General features: G+C 45.7%; 1 protein-coding gene across 1 annotated transcript in view; it reads left to right on the top strand.

Annotated features, from left to right (window-relative positions):
* LOC104152015 (dynein axonemal intermediate chain 1) overlaps nucleotides 1-17,094 on the top strand; it is a 150,311-nt gene that overhangs the window by 87,846 nt on the left and 45,371 nt on the right. Inside the window, exons 14-18 of the mRNA XM_068925801.1 lie at nucleotides 973-1,062; nucleotides 5,193-5,280; nucleotides 8,141-8,220; nucleotides 14,974-15,122; nucleotides 16,046-16,145. Coding sequence (XP_068781902.1) covers nucleotides 973-1,062; nucleotides 5,193-5,280; nucleotides 8,141-8,220; nucleotides 14,974-15,122; nucleotides 16,046-16,145 — 507 coding nt within the window. The remainder of the gene's footprint in view (nucleotides 1-972; nucleotides 1,063-5,192; nucleotides 5,281-8,140; nucleotides 8,221-14,973; nucleotides 15,123-16,045; nucleotides 16,146-17,094) is intronic.

Genomic DNA, 17,094 nt, shown 5'->3' with positions numbered 1-17,094 from the left:
AGACGGGAACAAATATACCTTTGAAAACCTCAGCAGAGTCTGCGGAAGTGCTTTTCCCCATCCTGAACTGACAGATGCCAACAGGAGTGTATGTTGACAGGCCCAGTGACAAGTCATCCTTTTCCCTTCAGTTTGATTGAATTCCCAGATCTGAAAATCAAGCATTCTTAATGCTTTTGGTCTACCTGAAATGTCTTTTCTAAACTATAAGCCATTTATCAGAGTTCTAATCTTTCCTGCTGAGCTGTCACAGTCAAAAGACAAATCTCCTTACCAGGCAGACAGATGCTCTGAAGCTGTAGGGAGGATTTCAGCTTTAATGGGGATGTTCTGATCCCCCTTAAACAGGATGGTCCTACAGACCTCTGTCATGCACTGCCTGCAGGGGCTTGAAAGGGACAGAAAGCTAATTTGAAGTGGGCTGGCTGAAGGGTAAGCATGTGGCACTGCGCTTGGAGTAATTAGCCAAATGGAACAGAGTAAGTTTGCAGAGGGTAATCACGTACTCATGTGAATGTCCTGCTCTGGGAACCCTTGCATGGCACTACCGCTGTTGTTTGGAGCTGGCTTAGGAATCTCTGAGACAGTGCTGTGCTGTAGCGTCTAGCGCTGTGCACCTCAGATGCCTCAAAAGACCTGTCCTTGATAGCAGTGCTCCTGTCAGTGCTGTGGGAGATGGTGCTGGGTTAGGTACAGAGTCCTCAAGGGTGGGACTCCGCCCTCTCTCCAGCATCCCTGCAATAAAGGCACAGTCCCATACTTGAATGATGGGAGTCGTGGGGGCACTTGCGAAGCTGCCTGTGGAGAGCAGGGAGTGTATGTGGATGCTATGAGAAGCCCAGCATCAGGCGTCTTGCGTGGAAACTACATCCGCTTTAGGAAGGATATGAGAGGACACAGCTGAGTGCCCAGGACTCTGCTCTGCTAATGCTGAGCGCTCTGTGCTGACTGGGACTGTTTGCTTGTTTTAAGGTCAAGTGGCAGAAGGATGACATGGACAATAATTTGAACTTCTTCTCTGTCTCCTCGGATGGGCGGATTGTGTCATGGACTTTAGTTAAGGTAAGCAGTAGGTGGCAATTTCCTTTCCCAGCCAAATTAATACCAAATGCTTCTACAGTTCAAAGATGCACTAAATTTATTATTATTTATAATGGGTCAGGTTTGAAAAGAAGTGGCAGCAATAGATTGCAGGTGAAGTCACAGCTTGCTGCTGCTGGCCTCCAGCCATGGGCTGGGGCTCCATGTTAAGCTTTGAAATAAGCAGAACCAGCTGCAGCCTGCAGAACAGAGATCCATGGGCCTGGAGATGAGAGATCATTTTCCTGCTTTGCAGCTGCAGGAATTCAAGATTGGTCCTTGCATTGAATCCCTCCTTGTCCTCCTCCTTGTCACCCAGAGATAGGGCAGAACGATCTGCTTTCTTCCTCATCTTCAAGACTCCCACTCCAAAAAGGCTCCCTTACATATTTCAATTCAGAATGGGAGCGAGAAGGTGCAACCTCCTCCCCAGCTCCAGTACGATGTCTTCATACTCTGTCTTTGATCAGTTTTTCTTTTGGAGCACATGCGTTGATAGAGACTTAACATTAATGTCCCTAGATGACCCTTAGATTTATGTCTCTGAATCTCACTCTGTTTTTTTCTACTGGCTAGTTGATTTTACACTTGAAGATTTCAAAATCTTTACTTCACAAATAATTGAATTACCCTAAAATACATGGAGTTCAAAACGGCCATGCAATTATTCCCCAGCAAGCAAAGAAAGTTCTTTACAGGCTTGGGTGCTTGTTTTTTCAACCATTTATATCAAGCCACTCAAAGCTTGTCTGTTCTGAGCATTTTAGGCCTTGTCACCATGGGCAGGGATTCAGGCCTAGCCCTGTGTATATTTAGTCCCGTGGTTACATTAGGAGAGGGAGCTCCTTCCGGTGAACATAGTAGGAGAATGCATGGATTATTAATTGCTTTGCAAACTCCTTCAGGTTCATATATGCAACTTTATATACAAAAATCGCTCTTGTAAATCTGTCCCAAATCCCTCCCACACATGTTCTATACTGACTTAACCATCCCTGGTGTGAATTTTGAGATCTGCTTAGCACATTGTTATTTCTACTCATTCCTTGCACTTCTGTTATAAGCTTGGCCGCAGCTTGACCATGAGGAAAGCTCTATTTTATTAGAATTTTAATTTTTTTAAGAAGAAGTTAGCAGAGCTGTTATGTATTTAGCAGGTAAGGTTTGAAAACAGCACATTTTTATATGTTGTCAGGTTTCTTTTCTTGAGCTGAGATTGACAAGGAAAGCAAGAGATAGAGCCAAGGGAGCATTTAGTTACCTGTGGTTTTGTACCCGACAAGAGGAAAAGACAACCAGCTTGAACTCCAGATAGTTTTACAAAAGAACAATCTCTGAGTTTTATTTTGAATAAAATTAAAGAAACTCCAGATCTTCTGTTTGGAAATCCATAGTGCAAATATAGAATAAATGAAGGAGAGCTTCATTAATCTTTTTGAAAGGACTATCCAGAATTAAAGCTTCTTCAAAGACTGTTAACACTTCCAGCACTGCGAGCACAGAGCAAATAAATTCATTCATACTTCCAGTTGGAAATTTGGCAAGCCCCACTCAAAATTGGCATAGAAGAGTTGTCAAACGTTAGCTAGGAACAGCCATTCGGCCCTGACTGTGGTGACTGTCTCTGTTAGGAACTGACACGATCACTTTGGACAAACTTCACAAAACATTAGTGCATGAGCTGTGTATGCTAAGGCTGTAGTCCTGGCCTGTTTCTGGGATGACCTATCATGAAGGTCTAAAACTGCAAAGAAGGATGCAGGACTTCTGCAGCTGGGTGACTCTCTTCTCCCACACATTGCGTATCAAAAAGGAGAGTTGTCAGAACGACATCAAGAAATCAATTGGTCGGGATGCGGGCTAGTAGTGCTTCTCAGGCGGCTCGTCAGCACTCCCAGGTTTGATTACTAGTCATAGCTCACCCTTCCTACATGACCTAGAGCTAAATTACTGAACAGCTCTGGGTTCCTCCATTACTGGAGAATAATAGTGACTAAAGAGAAATAGGCAGCTGCAAGGCCTAATTCACTAATGCTTACAAAGTGCTTCACAATTCTTAGGCAGAGGCAACATGTTGTTGTTCAGTGTTCCTGGAAGGCCAGACTGCCAACAGGCTGTTTACCCAGAGGAATATGTGAATGGCTCAGGCGATAAACAGCCCCAGGAGCAGATGCATTTTCCAGATTGCAGTACTGGATACGAAATAAAAGCAGCACAATATGCATGATCCTTTGTGAGGTGAGAGGCTACAGAACCTGTCCACAGAGGAGGCCTAGGTCAGGTGGAGGTGCTGCAAAAGGTCTTCAGAGAAAGGCCCCAGGAAGGCGCGTGCTTAGAGTGGCAGGCTCACATGGTTTGCGTTTCTACCCGAACAGGCATTGCCTGTGTTAGCAAATCTCTATGCAGAGCACATGTCTGACCAGTACAGGCTCTACTAGACACACTGTCTGTATCAACATGATCAGCTGCGGGCAGCTCCAAAGTCACTCTTCAGATGGGAGTCACGCAGCCACCAGACATGACTCGGATGCAGGCAAGCGCCCTCCGGAGAGCAGGCAGACCTCGGTGCCTGAGCAGAGGCAAGTCTCTGCTCAGCATGTCCTGACTGTGCTCACAGCAGCCAAAGCAGGTCTGTTCAGTTGGGCAGTGAGCAGCACGTGGAGTATGCTCTGCTCCTGGACACGCTGGGCACTGCTCTTTCCAACTCTCACGTATACCGACTTCTATGACCCCTTTCTTACATGCCACTTCTCAATTTACCCACTGAATCTGACCTGATGGAACTGCTGCAGGAAGAGTCACTAATGGAAGGTAGGATGCTGCATGCTGCAGGAGTCTGGCCTACTCCTCGCTGCTGTCACAGATATAAGTTACTCCCGCAGAATTTCCCATCAGTCAGCAAGGGCACATGGATATGTGGCAGTGCAAATAAGGGAGAAGGAGGTAAATTGTTTTGCAGATTTTGAACTTTCTTGAACCATCTATGAATTTGCCCCCTGCAAAATGTAGTAAAACTATATTACAGAGCATTGTCTTTTCTGAACTGCAGTACTGAGCAGATGTTCACAAGGTCTTTTCCCACCTTCCCTAACAGAAAATTCCCTGGGATTGACTTTCCCAAGCAGAATCTCCTTATCCACCTGAGTCCTGCTCTGGGCTCCAGCCAAAGCCTGGTTCACTGAGCTAAAAAGTTATGTTTTATTCTCACAGTACTCCAGTGGGAAATCTGCAGATTCATGAAAACATCCACTCCTTAGCCCACTGCTCACTAATTTAATCTTTAATTCTTTGTTCTTTTTATCAGCCCTAGGGTATTCTTATATTCACAACCAACTCCATTCTGCAGAGGTATTCTAATTCCCAAAGCTAGTCTAAGAGTGGATCTTTGCCCTCTCATTGTTTCTTCGTACTCACCCACATTGTGTCTATTTTCATCTGTCTTTTTTCTCCCGTCCAGACTGTAAACTCTTTGGGATACAGCGTTTTTGTTCTGTGTTTGTATAGCACCCAGCACAGCGGTGTCCTGGCCTGTGGTGAGAGCTCTTTAGAGCTCTGATGATAGCAGCAATATGGGGCATGGGAGCTGCTTGCTAAATGTGGTTATTATTTGAATCCCAGGGCCTGGGAGTCTATGAGTATTGGGACCTTCTGCTACTCTGGTAATAGTAGGAAGGTGGTAAGAAGCAGGGACCAGCAAAGTGGTAAGTTACTATCCCTTAGCAGAGAAAGAGTATGGTCTTAGTTAGCCCCATGATGATATGCAATGCCCATCTTACAGCATGTGGGGTTACTTACCACCATGATTTAGGCTAACAGTGTCAACTCACACTTGAAATGTTAATCCAAAAACCCAGAGCTGTCTGGGTCAGCTCCGTGTGCCTGCATGGTGTGCTGCAGTGGCCCTCAGTACCACTGTGTCAAAGCATCAGGTTCCTGGAGGCTTTATGTAAAATAGCGCATTACCAGCCTGCCAACTGCGAGCATGAAAAATTAAACAACTTATGGACAGCTTTTTAAAATTCCTCCATAAAATTTGCCATTTTGAAGTACTGAATGTCTCTGTATTGTTGCTGTAAAGCCTGTTATTCATGTGGCATCTCCTCTGCCTGCAGAATGAGCTGGTTCATACAGATGTCATCAAGCTGTCAGTAGAGGGAACAACGATGCAGGGACCAGAGGGACTACAGCTGCAAACGCTTGGTAGGAGCCCAAGTCCTCGCCATGCCAATTAATTACTGACACAAAGTCTCTAATCAGTCATTTGGGGGAATTAAATTGGGAGCGGGGTGGTGAGTTACAAAGGAGCTAAAGAAAGGTTACTCCTCCTCTCTTTGATCATGAAGTAGGGCAAAATCTGTCTGGAGCAGTGGCCACTAATTGAGGTCAAGGTTTGCTGCTTAAATCTTATCTCTGCTTGCAGAAAAAGATGAACATTCACTCCAAAAATGGCTGGTTTTGCTGTGAAATCCTAGTATAGGCAAAACATAGGGTTTTACCTGTATTTGTCAAAACTAGATCAACTTTTTTCCTCCTATCAGACATTGATCAGGACTGGCCAAATCAAGATGAAAAGCTACCTCTGCTCTTTCCTGGGTACTCTTGCTTGTCCGGCCTGTGGTGGGATACCCCTCATCTGGGTTTGGCTCTTTAAGAGTTCAGCATCTGTTCTGAACCCGTTGGCTGGACTCCCTTTATAGAAAGTTGAGACAGTGTAGTACTTCCAGGCTGAATCCCCTCATCCTGACCCTCCTGTGTCTGAGATAAGATGGGATGAGTTAGCTCTGGAGGCCCTAGACTACATAAGGAGCCTTGAGAAATCCCTTATGTCCAGTAGAAAGCGCCTGCTTTTGGCAGTGAAGCTATGGCCTGGGTTTGCAGAAGGCACTTGCTCTGCATTTAAGGATCACCCTCTTTCTAGGCTAATAATTGATGGACAATGTATATTTGTGAGAAGCCTTTGCTCTGCCGCACAGTTTGGAAGAGACCAGCTAAAGCAGTGCACTGTAGAACTTCCAGGGAATTTGGGATTATTTGTTAATGTTACTGGGAAATGGATTTTCAAAGACTTGCCTTGAATATTTAACAATCTATTTAAATGTTAAAAATGCAGATAGTATTACAGGGTTGAAACAACCTTAACAATTCCTTTGAGGTTTACCTTTTTTTTTTTTAACATTTAAGACATAAGTTTTTAGCTGCCTTTGCAGGAAGTTCTCTGGTTCTGAGCCTTATCTACTTGTCCCTGTTCCTCCTCTGATGACTACTGTGGGTGTCCTTGCTGGTCAGCAGCCCCAGATGGTCCTCAGACATCCCATCTTCCATCTTCTGCTCAAGGACCCTCCTGAACTTTTCTTTCACCATCATGCCTGCTTCTGGACAGTGTTTTGTTTTTCCTCTGTGCCCAGTACCTTCTCTCTTACTGATTAATGCCTGCTTACCAGCTAATATCTGCATGCACACTGCCACTGGAGCTGTAAGTGTGTGGCCCCACCTCTTCACTGCATTTGTCCTTGGCTGGCAGAGTGTGCTGAAGGCGCTGACCTCTCCTCACTTCACTACTGAGCTAGCAGGTTCCTGAGGGCTCTCGTTACTTAGCGCCCATCAAGGAATGTCTCTTTCAATTCTGCCTTCTGCTTTCTGCAGCTTTTCTTTTAAAATGTAAATGAGATTACAAGTTGGCTTTTTTGGATGATGTTGCATCTGCCTTGGGAGCAGAACCCAAAGGATCTCCCAGAATCACATTCTATTGTGACTGATGCCTGTATAAAACACAGGTCACAATGTTGCTCGATTCAGGGCTTTTGAAGTCAGGAGGAGGCTTCAGTGCCTGGTGAAAGATTTGTTCCCGAATCATACCCTTTGCTATTGGTTTTACTGAAATGAGCTTGCTAAATGGCTTCTGAGCTAGGGGTGAAAAGGACACAAGGAGGCATCACATGACATTTCTTCTCTGAACCCTTTTAGGCATAGGAAGCCATTTGTATTTTTGTGAAAAACAAGCAAACAAAAAAGATCTGTTCTTTGCTAATATTCTATTAGAAGGCAAGCCTAGTCCTGATGACTCTTACATTTGTACCAGGCATTTTAAATTCTTACCAGAATGAATCCCAGTTTTGGGCCAGTCCATGAGAAAACGCTGTTAACATTCACTGCTTCCACTGTTGCACTGGAGAACGCTGTTGTTCTGGAACTCCGCAAAGGTGTAAAGAGCAGAGGGAGTCCTGGAGACCTTAAGGACTTTTGGAATCAAGGACAGATACTAAAACCTGGTGGGAGGTTTGGTGTGACCATGGATGAGAATGGGAATAATAACAATGACTGAGGGCAGAGTGCAACACTGGTTTGTTTTTTGTACCTAGCATCATTCTTGAAGTTATATAGGAGAGAGAAGGCTGGGTTTGAACCAGAACATGAGGTGTCTCTGGGACGATGAGAGATATTTTCGAAAAGAAGTTTTGCTTCTAAACAGCTCTCTTATCCGCACGGGTGCCTGAGGCTGACCCCAGAGAGAAAGATACAGCCTCCCTTGGGTACCATTGCCTAAAGAAGCTACCTGGCAGGCACTTCTAATCACAGATCTGTGTCAGTTCTTCATGGAGCTCCGTGTTATCTTTTGTATAGTCTGAACTCTCAGAGGCAGCCTCAGGGTAGTCATTGCTTTAGAAAGCAAGTTACGTCTTGTGGGTGTTGTTATATAGGCTTCAGATATATAGGCTTCACCGACTGATCTTTGTCACCAGCTGGAGATGCAGCACAGGCTAATGGGTATGGCATGGGGCAGGCACTCAGAGAGCTCCGTTCTGCTCCTGACCTGCTGTGCAACTTTCTCCAAGCCAGCTCACCCATCTTCCAGTTCTCTTTTTCCCTTTGTCTGTGTTGTCTTGGGGACAGGGGCAGCTTGGGAAGCATTTCAGAAGTGGTGGCTCTAGTTTATTCTGGGGGCTTCTGGCTAATAAATCACTTCTGAAAACCTTGGCAGCGTGTGTGTGCCATAGGCAGTGAATGTGTGCTGGACTGATGAACCAAAGCTCTGTCTGACAGTCCTTTTGTCTGCTAATAGGCTGTGGGACGTCGTTTGATTTTCACAAAAAGATAGACTACTTGTTTCTCGTTGGTACTGAAGAAGGGAAGATCTATAAGGTAAGAGTGGTTTCTTTGTCCCTTGCTTTACATCCCCTTGCCATTGCTCATCTTTCAGTCTCATCATCTTAACTGTTTGCTCAGACAGCAACAAAGTACGACTTCAGAGCCCAGTCCTGCCCTCAGATCCCTGTGGTGAGCCCGATACCACGTAGAGCCCCAGAGGACTGCAGGATCTGTCTGCACAGACCCAATTAAGACCTTTTGCAGAAATGTTTTTGATGCAAACTGCATCCCAGAATGCTTTGCAGATTGCAGCTGTGCAAGTGAGGTGCTAACTGATCAGAGTAGAAGTTAAAAGTCATTGATCCTCTGTCTTTTTGGCTATGGGAAAATGGCAGGAAAAACGTCCTCTCTTCTTTTTTAGACCTCTTATCCTATGAGCAGTGAGGCTAATGAAATCTTGTTTCCTGTGGATTGGTGTCCTGCAATGCTCCCCTTCCACAATTACAGCCTAGGTCCTCCTCCGAGTCCTACCTTCCCCTTGGCCTCATATCTCCAACTTTTTGCTATGTTCTCTAATCCTACCTCCCTCTGGTCAGCCCCATGCTCCCCCAGTTTCAATGCTTCCAACACCATGCTGTAGCCCTCTATTTGCTCAGAAAGTGTCAGCTACCTCCCTTCGAGCGTCCACCTGCAGCCTGACGCCATGGTTCTTGTTGTCTGCTGGGAGTGCTGCTCGGCATCCAGCTCCTGCCAGGTGGAGAGCGCAGTGGCTGAGTTTTGCTTGTTCTTCTCTGGGTAAGGGCACTGCCTGTGGGTGTTTGTGCTCTTCAGGGCCACCCTTTTTTATGAAATTCATAAGATCTTAATATAGCCAAGGCCCCTGCGCAGCCAGCTTTGGCTGAAATTGCCAGTAAGGTCCAAAGTTGCTTGGGAGGAGAGTCAAGTCAAGCAGGTCACAGCCATTGTGGTTTCTTAAGAAACCAAGCTAAAAGTAGGAAATTTTGAGCTCTGTTGCATGTAGCCTTGCAAATAAAGCCAGTAACAGCTCGTGTTACTCACACAACTTTTGTTTGCACAGAATTCCTCTGAGCTAGCTTTTGGGCTCTGTTAATGTTGTAGCCACAGCCTTTTGGTGAGGGGAAAGGGGGCTGACTCGCAGAGCAGAACTGTCCAGCCCTCTCCAGAGGATGCTGTAAGCTCCCTCCTCATGTCTCACCTGCAAAATGGAAAAACAGAGAAAAGGAACCCAAAGGAAATCGCATTCTGAAATCAGTATCAATTATTTAGGCAAGACAAACTTAGCAGACAGTTTCTCCCTTTCAGAGGGACAACACTGACTGAAATCCCTCCTTCTGCCAGGCTGTCCCTAGGGAGGCTTTCTGAGTTGTGCTCACTTGCCTTTGACAAGACAGATTTAGAAGGGAGATGGGAGAAATGGGGATCCTGGGGTGATGGGCAACAGGGAAGGTGAGATGTTTTTTTGTTGCTGCTCTCAGGATGCAAAGCAGCTGTTTAGTCATGGACAGATGTTCTGAGTTGGCAGATCGCCCAGGGTAGTTGGTACCTTGGGTATTGTACTCAAAGTAGTTTGAGTACCGTTGTCTCTTGTTCTGGCAAGAGGCAGTAATGAACCATATGTTCAGCTTTCCCTGTGCTTAGGAAGATGATGGACGTCAGTGTCTGCCAGCGTATGTCAGTATTAGGTGGGGGCAGTCAGTAAACCTTCAGGAGAAATATTAAGGCTGATATCCAGGCTGAGTTACACAACAAAGGAAATCCTCGGTGGAGGAGGACTGAGTAGGAATAGATTTAGCAGCGTTTGTATAGACGAGGCTGTAGGTCTCACTGCCTTGGATCATTTTCAGTTAAACTATACATAGGATGGGGTTTTAGCATAAGCAGTGATCTCAGCCATGAAGCCACATAGGCATTTTTACTACTTCTTAGTTGGACAAACACAGACCAATACCTCTTAGATATCTCTTAGAGTTAATCTGCTATAGGGGATCTTGACTTTTCTTAGTGCTAAGGCTAATTTCAGGGTTGCTGGCAGGCAACAAAGCATTCCTGTGGCATTGGTGAGCCTTAGAGGAATATTGGACCATTCTCACATCGTGCAACACTTCCATGTAAAATGCAGGTGTCCCTATAAGAAGGAAGAAGCAATCCTCTACTAGACTGCATGGATTAACACAGGAAACAGGAATCTTTCGTGCTTAGCACAAGCAGGCCTCCATAGTATCTGCAAAAACAGGGGGAAGAGTGCCTGGACCTTCAGTGTACCCCAAGATCTTGTTGCAAGCAGTTTCAAAAGTTTCGAGATCGACAGGTCACTGCTGCTCCAAACATTTCTCATGGACTGCCACACATCTTCCTCATCCCTCTTTTAATTGAAAGGCTGCACTTTTTAAGTTCCAGGTTGCTTTCCTGGAACTAGCTGTGACAGTCCCGCAGCCCTTCAGGCAGCTCTCAGGTCGTATGGCTGCTCTGAGCTGGAGTGAGCTGCTCAAGTCTCTGTGCTGCACTTGCCCATTGCCACGCATGCTGAGTAAGAGGGACAGACTCCATATATGCTGTATGTATGAGCCAAGGATCAAGCATGGACTGCTCTCTGCGTGGGCCAAATTATAGATTATTTATTAAATAAATTGAAAAGTGAATTTCAGAAAGACATTTTTTTCAGAGACAGAGCGGGCCAACAAATAGCATAATAATATGTTAATTCTTTAGCTGCAGAACGATTACGCTGAATTTTTAACAACGGCTTAGTTAATGGTGTTTCTGATGCCAAGAAATCATTATCTTAATTACACACAGGCCTATCTATTGCCCTTTTACACAGAGAACAAACTGTTTCTGCATTAATATGATCCTGTAATGCAAGGCTGCCTCTTTGCACATCTCATTTGCTGTTTAGGAACTGTTCAGCTCTGTTATAAGAAATGATGGTCCCTGACAGTCAGATTAAAACGGTGTTGTGTCTTCAACTCTTTGATCAGAATTACTTCTTAGTCAGCAGAACCTCAACAGAAAAACTGTGAGGAGATTTGGCATAAGAGATATATCTTTTTCAATCTTAGGGAGCTTACCTGAGAATGTAAAAAACTAATATAATAAAACTCAATGCAAGCCTGTATGAAAGATGAAAGATTATTTTTATTTTAAGCAAAACTGATTGCAGTCATACTCATTCCCTCATAGGTTTCGCTCATTCATTCTCTCACACCAGGCACTAAGACATTTGTATCTGTGGTCCAGCCAGGATTTCTTGTGGTTATACAGAAGATGAAGGATGGCAGTTGTTGAGTCCTTATCACATCTCTTGGCTTTTCCTTAATTGATGATGACAAGCTGGGTTCTGGACATGCTCCGCCTTCCGGTAACCCTTTAGGAACCGAGAGCTATCGTCATCTTTTGCTTCAGTATCTTTTTTCACCCCATATGAATCTTAGGCAACGGTGTTTTCCTTATCTGGATATTTTATGGCTTGAGTTCTGTTCCTCATCTTCTCACTATCTTGTCTTTGTGCCTTCAGTTTGCTCTCTGTCTTGTTATCTGGTCACTTGAGTTACTACATTTGCCATCAGTTAACATTATAATTAAGACAGGATCGTTCTTTTGCCATTTCCCGCTGTTTCTCCCGATGCATTCACCCACACCTCTGTCCATTCATAAGCCATTGTACAAGCCTTAGTACTTCAGTTACAAATCTCTGCAAGAAGGCACTAAGTGAAAACCAAGGCAACACCTTGGGTGTAGCTCATAAGAGCTGTCAGCAGCAACACCAGACACGTCTGTGTCAGTGGTTTCTAACGAGCCTTCAGCTGTGTATCCTGACCTTCCTGCGAGTGCCAGCATTGTGCACTACTCTTTCTGCTGCCTGTTACAAACCTCCTTTGAAAAAGGTTATTTATTAGGTTTGTGTGTTACCTAGCATCACAATATTTCTGTTAGCGAACTGATGAAGCCCTCCACGTTATGAGGACACTAATAACCATCCATTCACTGTGGAGACAGAGGAGTTTTGTGTGAGGCTAATGTTATTTTGTATAAACTGAAGTGCTATTAATGAAGATGATGAGTAGGTTTTGTGGTTTGGGAATTTTTTTTTCCTCTCAGTATTCCTCTCTCATGTTTTGTAATCCTGTCACCAGTTATCTTGTTACTGATTTCTTGTACTGCTGTAGTAGACACATTCCTGCTTTACTGTCTCATCAAAAGAATAGTGTTTACTATTCACACACATCTACCACCGTTCAAATAGGAGAAAAACACTCTCAGCAAATCTGAGCAGTGCTCTAGAAGATCAGACAAGCTGCACAAATGCCTGGTCCTTGAGTCTACTCCTCCTCTCGAAAGCTGTCCTGGAAGTTAGGGATCACATTTTCCAGGTGGTTTGTTTTCATCCCGACGTGTCTAATAATGGCAGTTTTTAAAGAGACCGGTAGTGGAAGACTGCTAGCGGTTCTAGTTAGTGCAGAAGCTCTTTTAGTAGTTAAAATCACACTTCCCTCTGAAATTTTTCTCAGGTTAATGGCATTTCCTCAAAATAGATCTTGAGAAGAACAAGGCTCTGTCTCGCACATCAGAGAAGACACCAAAAAGCTCCGGATGAATGTGGTGTCAAGGTGGCAGGCAGTGCTGGGACACAGCGTGTGGCTCTGCGTTAGAGTTGGCAGGCCGGGTTCATTTCCCACCAGGGACACCAGTTGGGCATCTACCCTACAGAACCCACTTTACTGCTAATTTCAAATTGGTGGATGAAATTTGTATGGGAACATTGCCTTTCCCTTTCTTGTGTGGGGCTGAGCCTCAGCTCTGGACCACACTTGCTTACTGCAAATCCTGTCCCGTGGGTCAGCCCATCCCAGAGTGTCACAGGCCGCCCATCCCATGCCCGGAGCGCTGCACTAATCAACGGCACAGACCCAAAAAGGCCTTCAAAACATAGCCTTGAATGTTACAGTTCTGTTGGATGCAGACAGATCTGGTAAGGATCTTGCTGATAAAAGTCCTCAGGTATTAGGGACTGCTAATCCAAGTACTAGGAATGACAACTAAAAAAACAACGTCTCTCTTGCATCAAATTACTCATGACCCGTTCTGTCTGCTCCTAGCAAAGTGACTTTCAAAACATGCAAAGTACCAATTTCCCCAGTGGCTGAACATTAAGAATTATGAAGTAACGCTATGGAACATGTCATTAAAGGAAATTTCAGTACCATAATTGCATAGAGGCGCATTAGCTCAGTGACAGAGTATGCACCAAACTATTAGCAAGCTACAGACACCACCTCCTGCTGCCAGTAAATCTCAGTGGGACATAAGCCATGTTCTTGTTTCCAGCTCCCACTGTAGTGGGCCTCCCAGGGACTTCAGTTTAGCATCCTGAATTCAGTACCTGTCCCAGTGCACAGGAGCATTGGAAATAAAAAAGGTCCAAGTACGTAGACAGTGAATGTAATAAACAGTAGTGTGTAATAAACAGTTAAGCCTCATGATTAGTTAGAGTCTGTGCAGTCAAGCTTTGGTGTGCAAGAATTAGATTCACCTAACACTTAGCAGTCCTGCTGCTCTGGCAGATGGTATGTTGCTACATTCATTTGGGAATAAAGAAAGGTGCTGAAAGGTCCTTACAGTACTGAGGCAGACTGAATCGAACCTGCACTTGCTGCGTGGCTATGGCTTGCATGTCAGCACACAGCCAAGAGGACTTTCCTTGTCAGAGAAGGATTGTTGCTGCTGATAAAAGAATCCTCCTGTCCCCTCTGTGGGGAGGAGAGCTGGGGACGACAACCTCATTCCTCTGTGAACGCAGAACTGACGGGGGATCTGGATCAAGTCCCACATGCTGCCAGTGTAGGCAAGCAGACTGTAATTTCTCCCCCCACTTCATGAGCTCACGCACCAAGTGACTTTTCCAAGGATCCCAAATGTTTTCTGGTTCTTGCTCACATCCTCTGTTTTGCCGTTCACTAGTCCCCACAGCTGTGGTCCTGCCGGGCCAATCCTCGCGTGCGTACCTGGTGTTTGCCCCGTTCGCGGGCTGCTGTCGGCTGTGTTATGGGGTGGCCCAGCATGCTGGCACAAGAGGAAGAGTTACAGGGAAGAGCTGTCTGACGAGGCAGGCTCTGGCACGGGCTGTCACAGGATGATGGCAGGGAAGGGGCCTGCGGCATGTTCCCAAAATCTTTCAGAGGTTCTGACAGTTTGTTCCTGTGACTTATGCTCTACCTGAGAGCAGCATTTTTGCAAGTGTTAAATGCAGCAGTCCAGATGCAGGTTCTCGCTTGGCATACCCTAAACTGCTGACCCACAGGATTGGGGGCCTATGGCTGGAGAAGGGCTCACTCTGTCCCTGCCCCATTCCATAGGTTTGTCCTTGAGCATCTTCTACCAGCTGCTGTTGGAGATAAGAAATGACTTAGATTGGGCTGAGTGCTCCTGTGCAACACAATAGCTATTTTTCCATGCCTCTCCCGAGATGCCCCAGGGGCCGAGGCTGGCAGGAGGATGATGGAGTTTCTGCAGTGGAGAACAGGCTCCACAGCATGGCTCCAGCTGCAAATCGAACACAACATCTTCCACTCCAGTCCCCATGCCTTTGCTTTGCCCCTGCCAAGGGGGCAAAACAGCATTTGCTAAATGATTTGGTTTCTGTAGCACCTCTGGGTACTACCTGCCTCATCCCAGCCAGCCCAGAAGAGCCTGGTAGGCCTTATAAATATTCACACACATTTTTATCTGGGAATACTAGTTCCAGAGGAAGGTCTAGCTCTGATTACTGACTGGTTCTTTCCATTGCAGTGTTCAAAATGCTATTCAAGCCAGTTTCTGGATGTGTTTGAAGCCCATCACATGGCTGTGGATGCGGTCAGCTGGAATCCCTATCATATGAAGGTCTTCATTTCCTGCAGCTCTGACTGGACAGTCAAGATCTGGGATCATACCATCAAGTAGGTCCTGCTGTGTTCTGGTGTGGGCAAGGAGGTCGTCCTCATCCAGGTTGAGATGCAGGCGGCACATGTTGACTCTACTTGGATCTCAGTCACAGTTTCCCTGTTAACTGGACATAATGCTAATTGCTTTCTAATCTGCTTTGTTTGGGGCTGATGAATCGGATTTGCCCTCCTAGAATAACAGGTATAAACTTTAGCATAGGCTGCTCCAGGGACTGGCCAAGCAGCACAGCTCAGCACAGAACCTGACTGCTTTGCTTTGGACCTGGCTTTCTTCAGACAGCACCTACTGTAGCAGGGTTATTCCGCAGCAGCAATGATGCAAAGAAACATCATGGGCTGCCATATGGCCTCAGGGCCCAGAAACCTCCTGTGAGCTAGAGAGGCAAAAAAAAAAAAAATTAGAACGTTTAAAAATACATAATGAAGTTCAAGGGTAGTGGATGAGGAATGTCTGCTTTCAATTAGGAAACTGATTTTGTTGTAAATCAGTCAGAGTCAAATATTTCCTATTGCCAATACTGCTCTGATATTCAATGGTATTGTCAGAGGTCCGGAGAGGGAAATCACTTTTTCCCATATGATTAGTAACCAGAGAGACTCCATCTCACTGTATGTGCAGAGGAAGCTTTCAAAGTGCTTTCAGAAAGAAACAAATGGGCTGCCTTTCTGCTCTTTGTGCTGGGATCAATCCAGGCCCATTTGGGTGGATATGCAGCTTTGCTTTGCCTTCTGGGGCCTTGCCTCAAGTGCTGGCTAATAGCTGACACAGGGAAATATCCTATCTGTCTCCCACATCTGCAGTTGGCTTTGAAAAGCACAGCCCACCAGGCTGCAGCATCAAAGTGTTTATATCTAAGTTTCACTTCCAGAGTGGCATGTGTTTAAATGTGCTTTTCTCCCTGGGTCTCTCTTTCCAGGACTCCGATGTTTATTTATGACCTGAATTCTGCTGTTGGGGATGTTGCCTGGTCCCCTTACTCCTCCACTGTCTTTGCTGCAGTCACCACTGATGGCAAGGTGAGAGGCTGGGAGCAACACTGCTCTGCTTCAATCTGGGAAAAGGTCAAAGGAGTTTAGGGTCATGCCTGGGGGACAGGTGAGCCCAAACATGGCTAAGCACCTCAGGGAGCTGAGGATCTCCTGCCAGCAGGAATCCATCACAGAGACTGGGGCTGAGTTGTCTGAGGTGTGGGCTGCTTGCCTAGAGAGATCGGGGCCATTTTGGTAGCTCCAGGTCCCAAACACTATCAGTTCGTTTTTGCTGAATGTGATTTCCTAGGACACAGAAGTCATAAAGCAACAGAGGTGAGGAAACCTAGGCAACAGCATTTCTTATTCCTTCTTCCCTAAGGCCTACTACACTCATACAAGCTACAAGGCCAGAAATCTCTCAACTGCAGTCCAATCGTGCAAACTCTGTAGTTTATGCTAAAGCACAAATTGGAGAGCTTTTAGTAGATGCTAAAGATCAGCTGCATGTCTCTCTGCGGCCTTGATAAACCCTTCATGGATGCGCATTTCCTCTGTCCTCTAAGCACGGGTGCTTCTTGGTGACCAAACACAACCCCTAGCATAAGCAAGTCAAGCCTCCCTGCAGTCCTGGTTTGTTCCTCTTGCTCCAGGGACTGGAGTTACTCAGAGAACAGAGTGGAAGGCCGGACAGGGAACAGAGAACAGGCTTTTTCCTATGCTTTCCTGTCCTTGGCATGTATATCCCTGGGCATGAATTGCTCGTTCCTTCTCTACGCTGCTCCCCGTGCGCTGAAGCAAGCGTAGAGAAGGAATGAGCAAGGCAAGCATTGCAAACTCACACGACTCCCCGCTTGTTCTCACATTGACCACAGCACTGCACATGTGCAGCTTGCAGTGGGTGAGTGCCAAGAGAGAAAACACTTACCTCCCTCTGTGTGAAACTGGCTCATTAACTAAAGCATCCATAAGGGTAGAGAGATGATGCTCCAGACCA

Source organism: Struthio camelus, chromosome W (genome assembly GCF_040807025.1).
Source record: "Struthio camelus isolate bStrCam1 chromosome W, bStrCam1.hap1, whole genome shotgun sequence".
NCBI lineage: Eukaryota > Metazoa > Chordata > Aves > Struthioniformes > Struthionidae > Struthio > Struthio camelus.
This window is presented reverse-complemented; position numbering and strand designations above follow the sequence as displayed.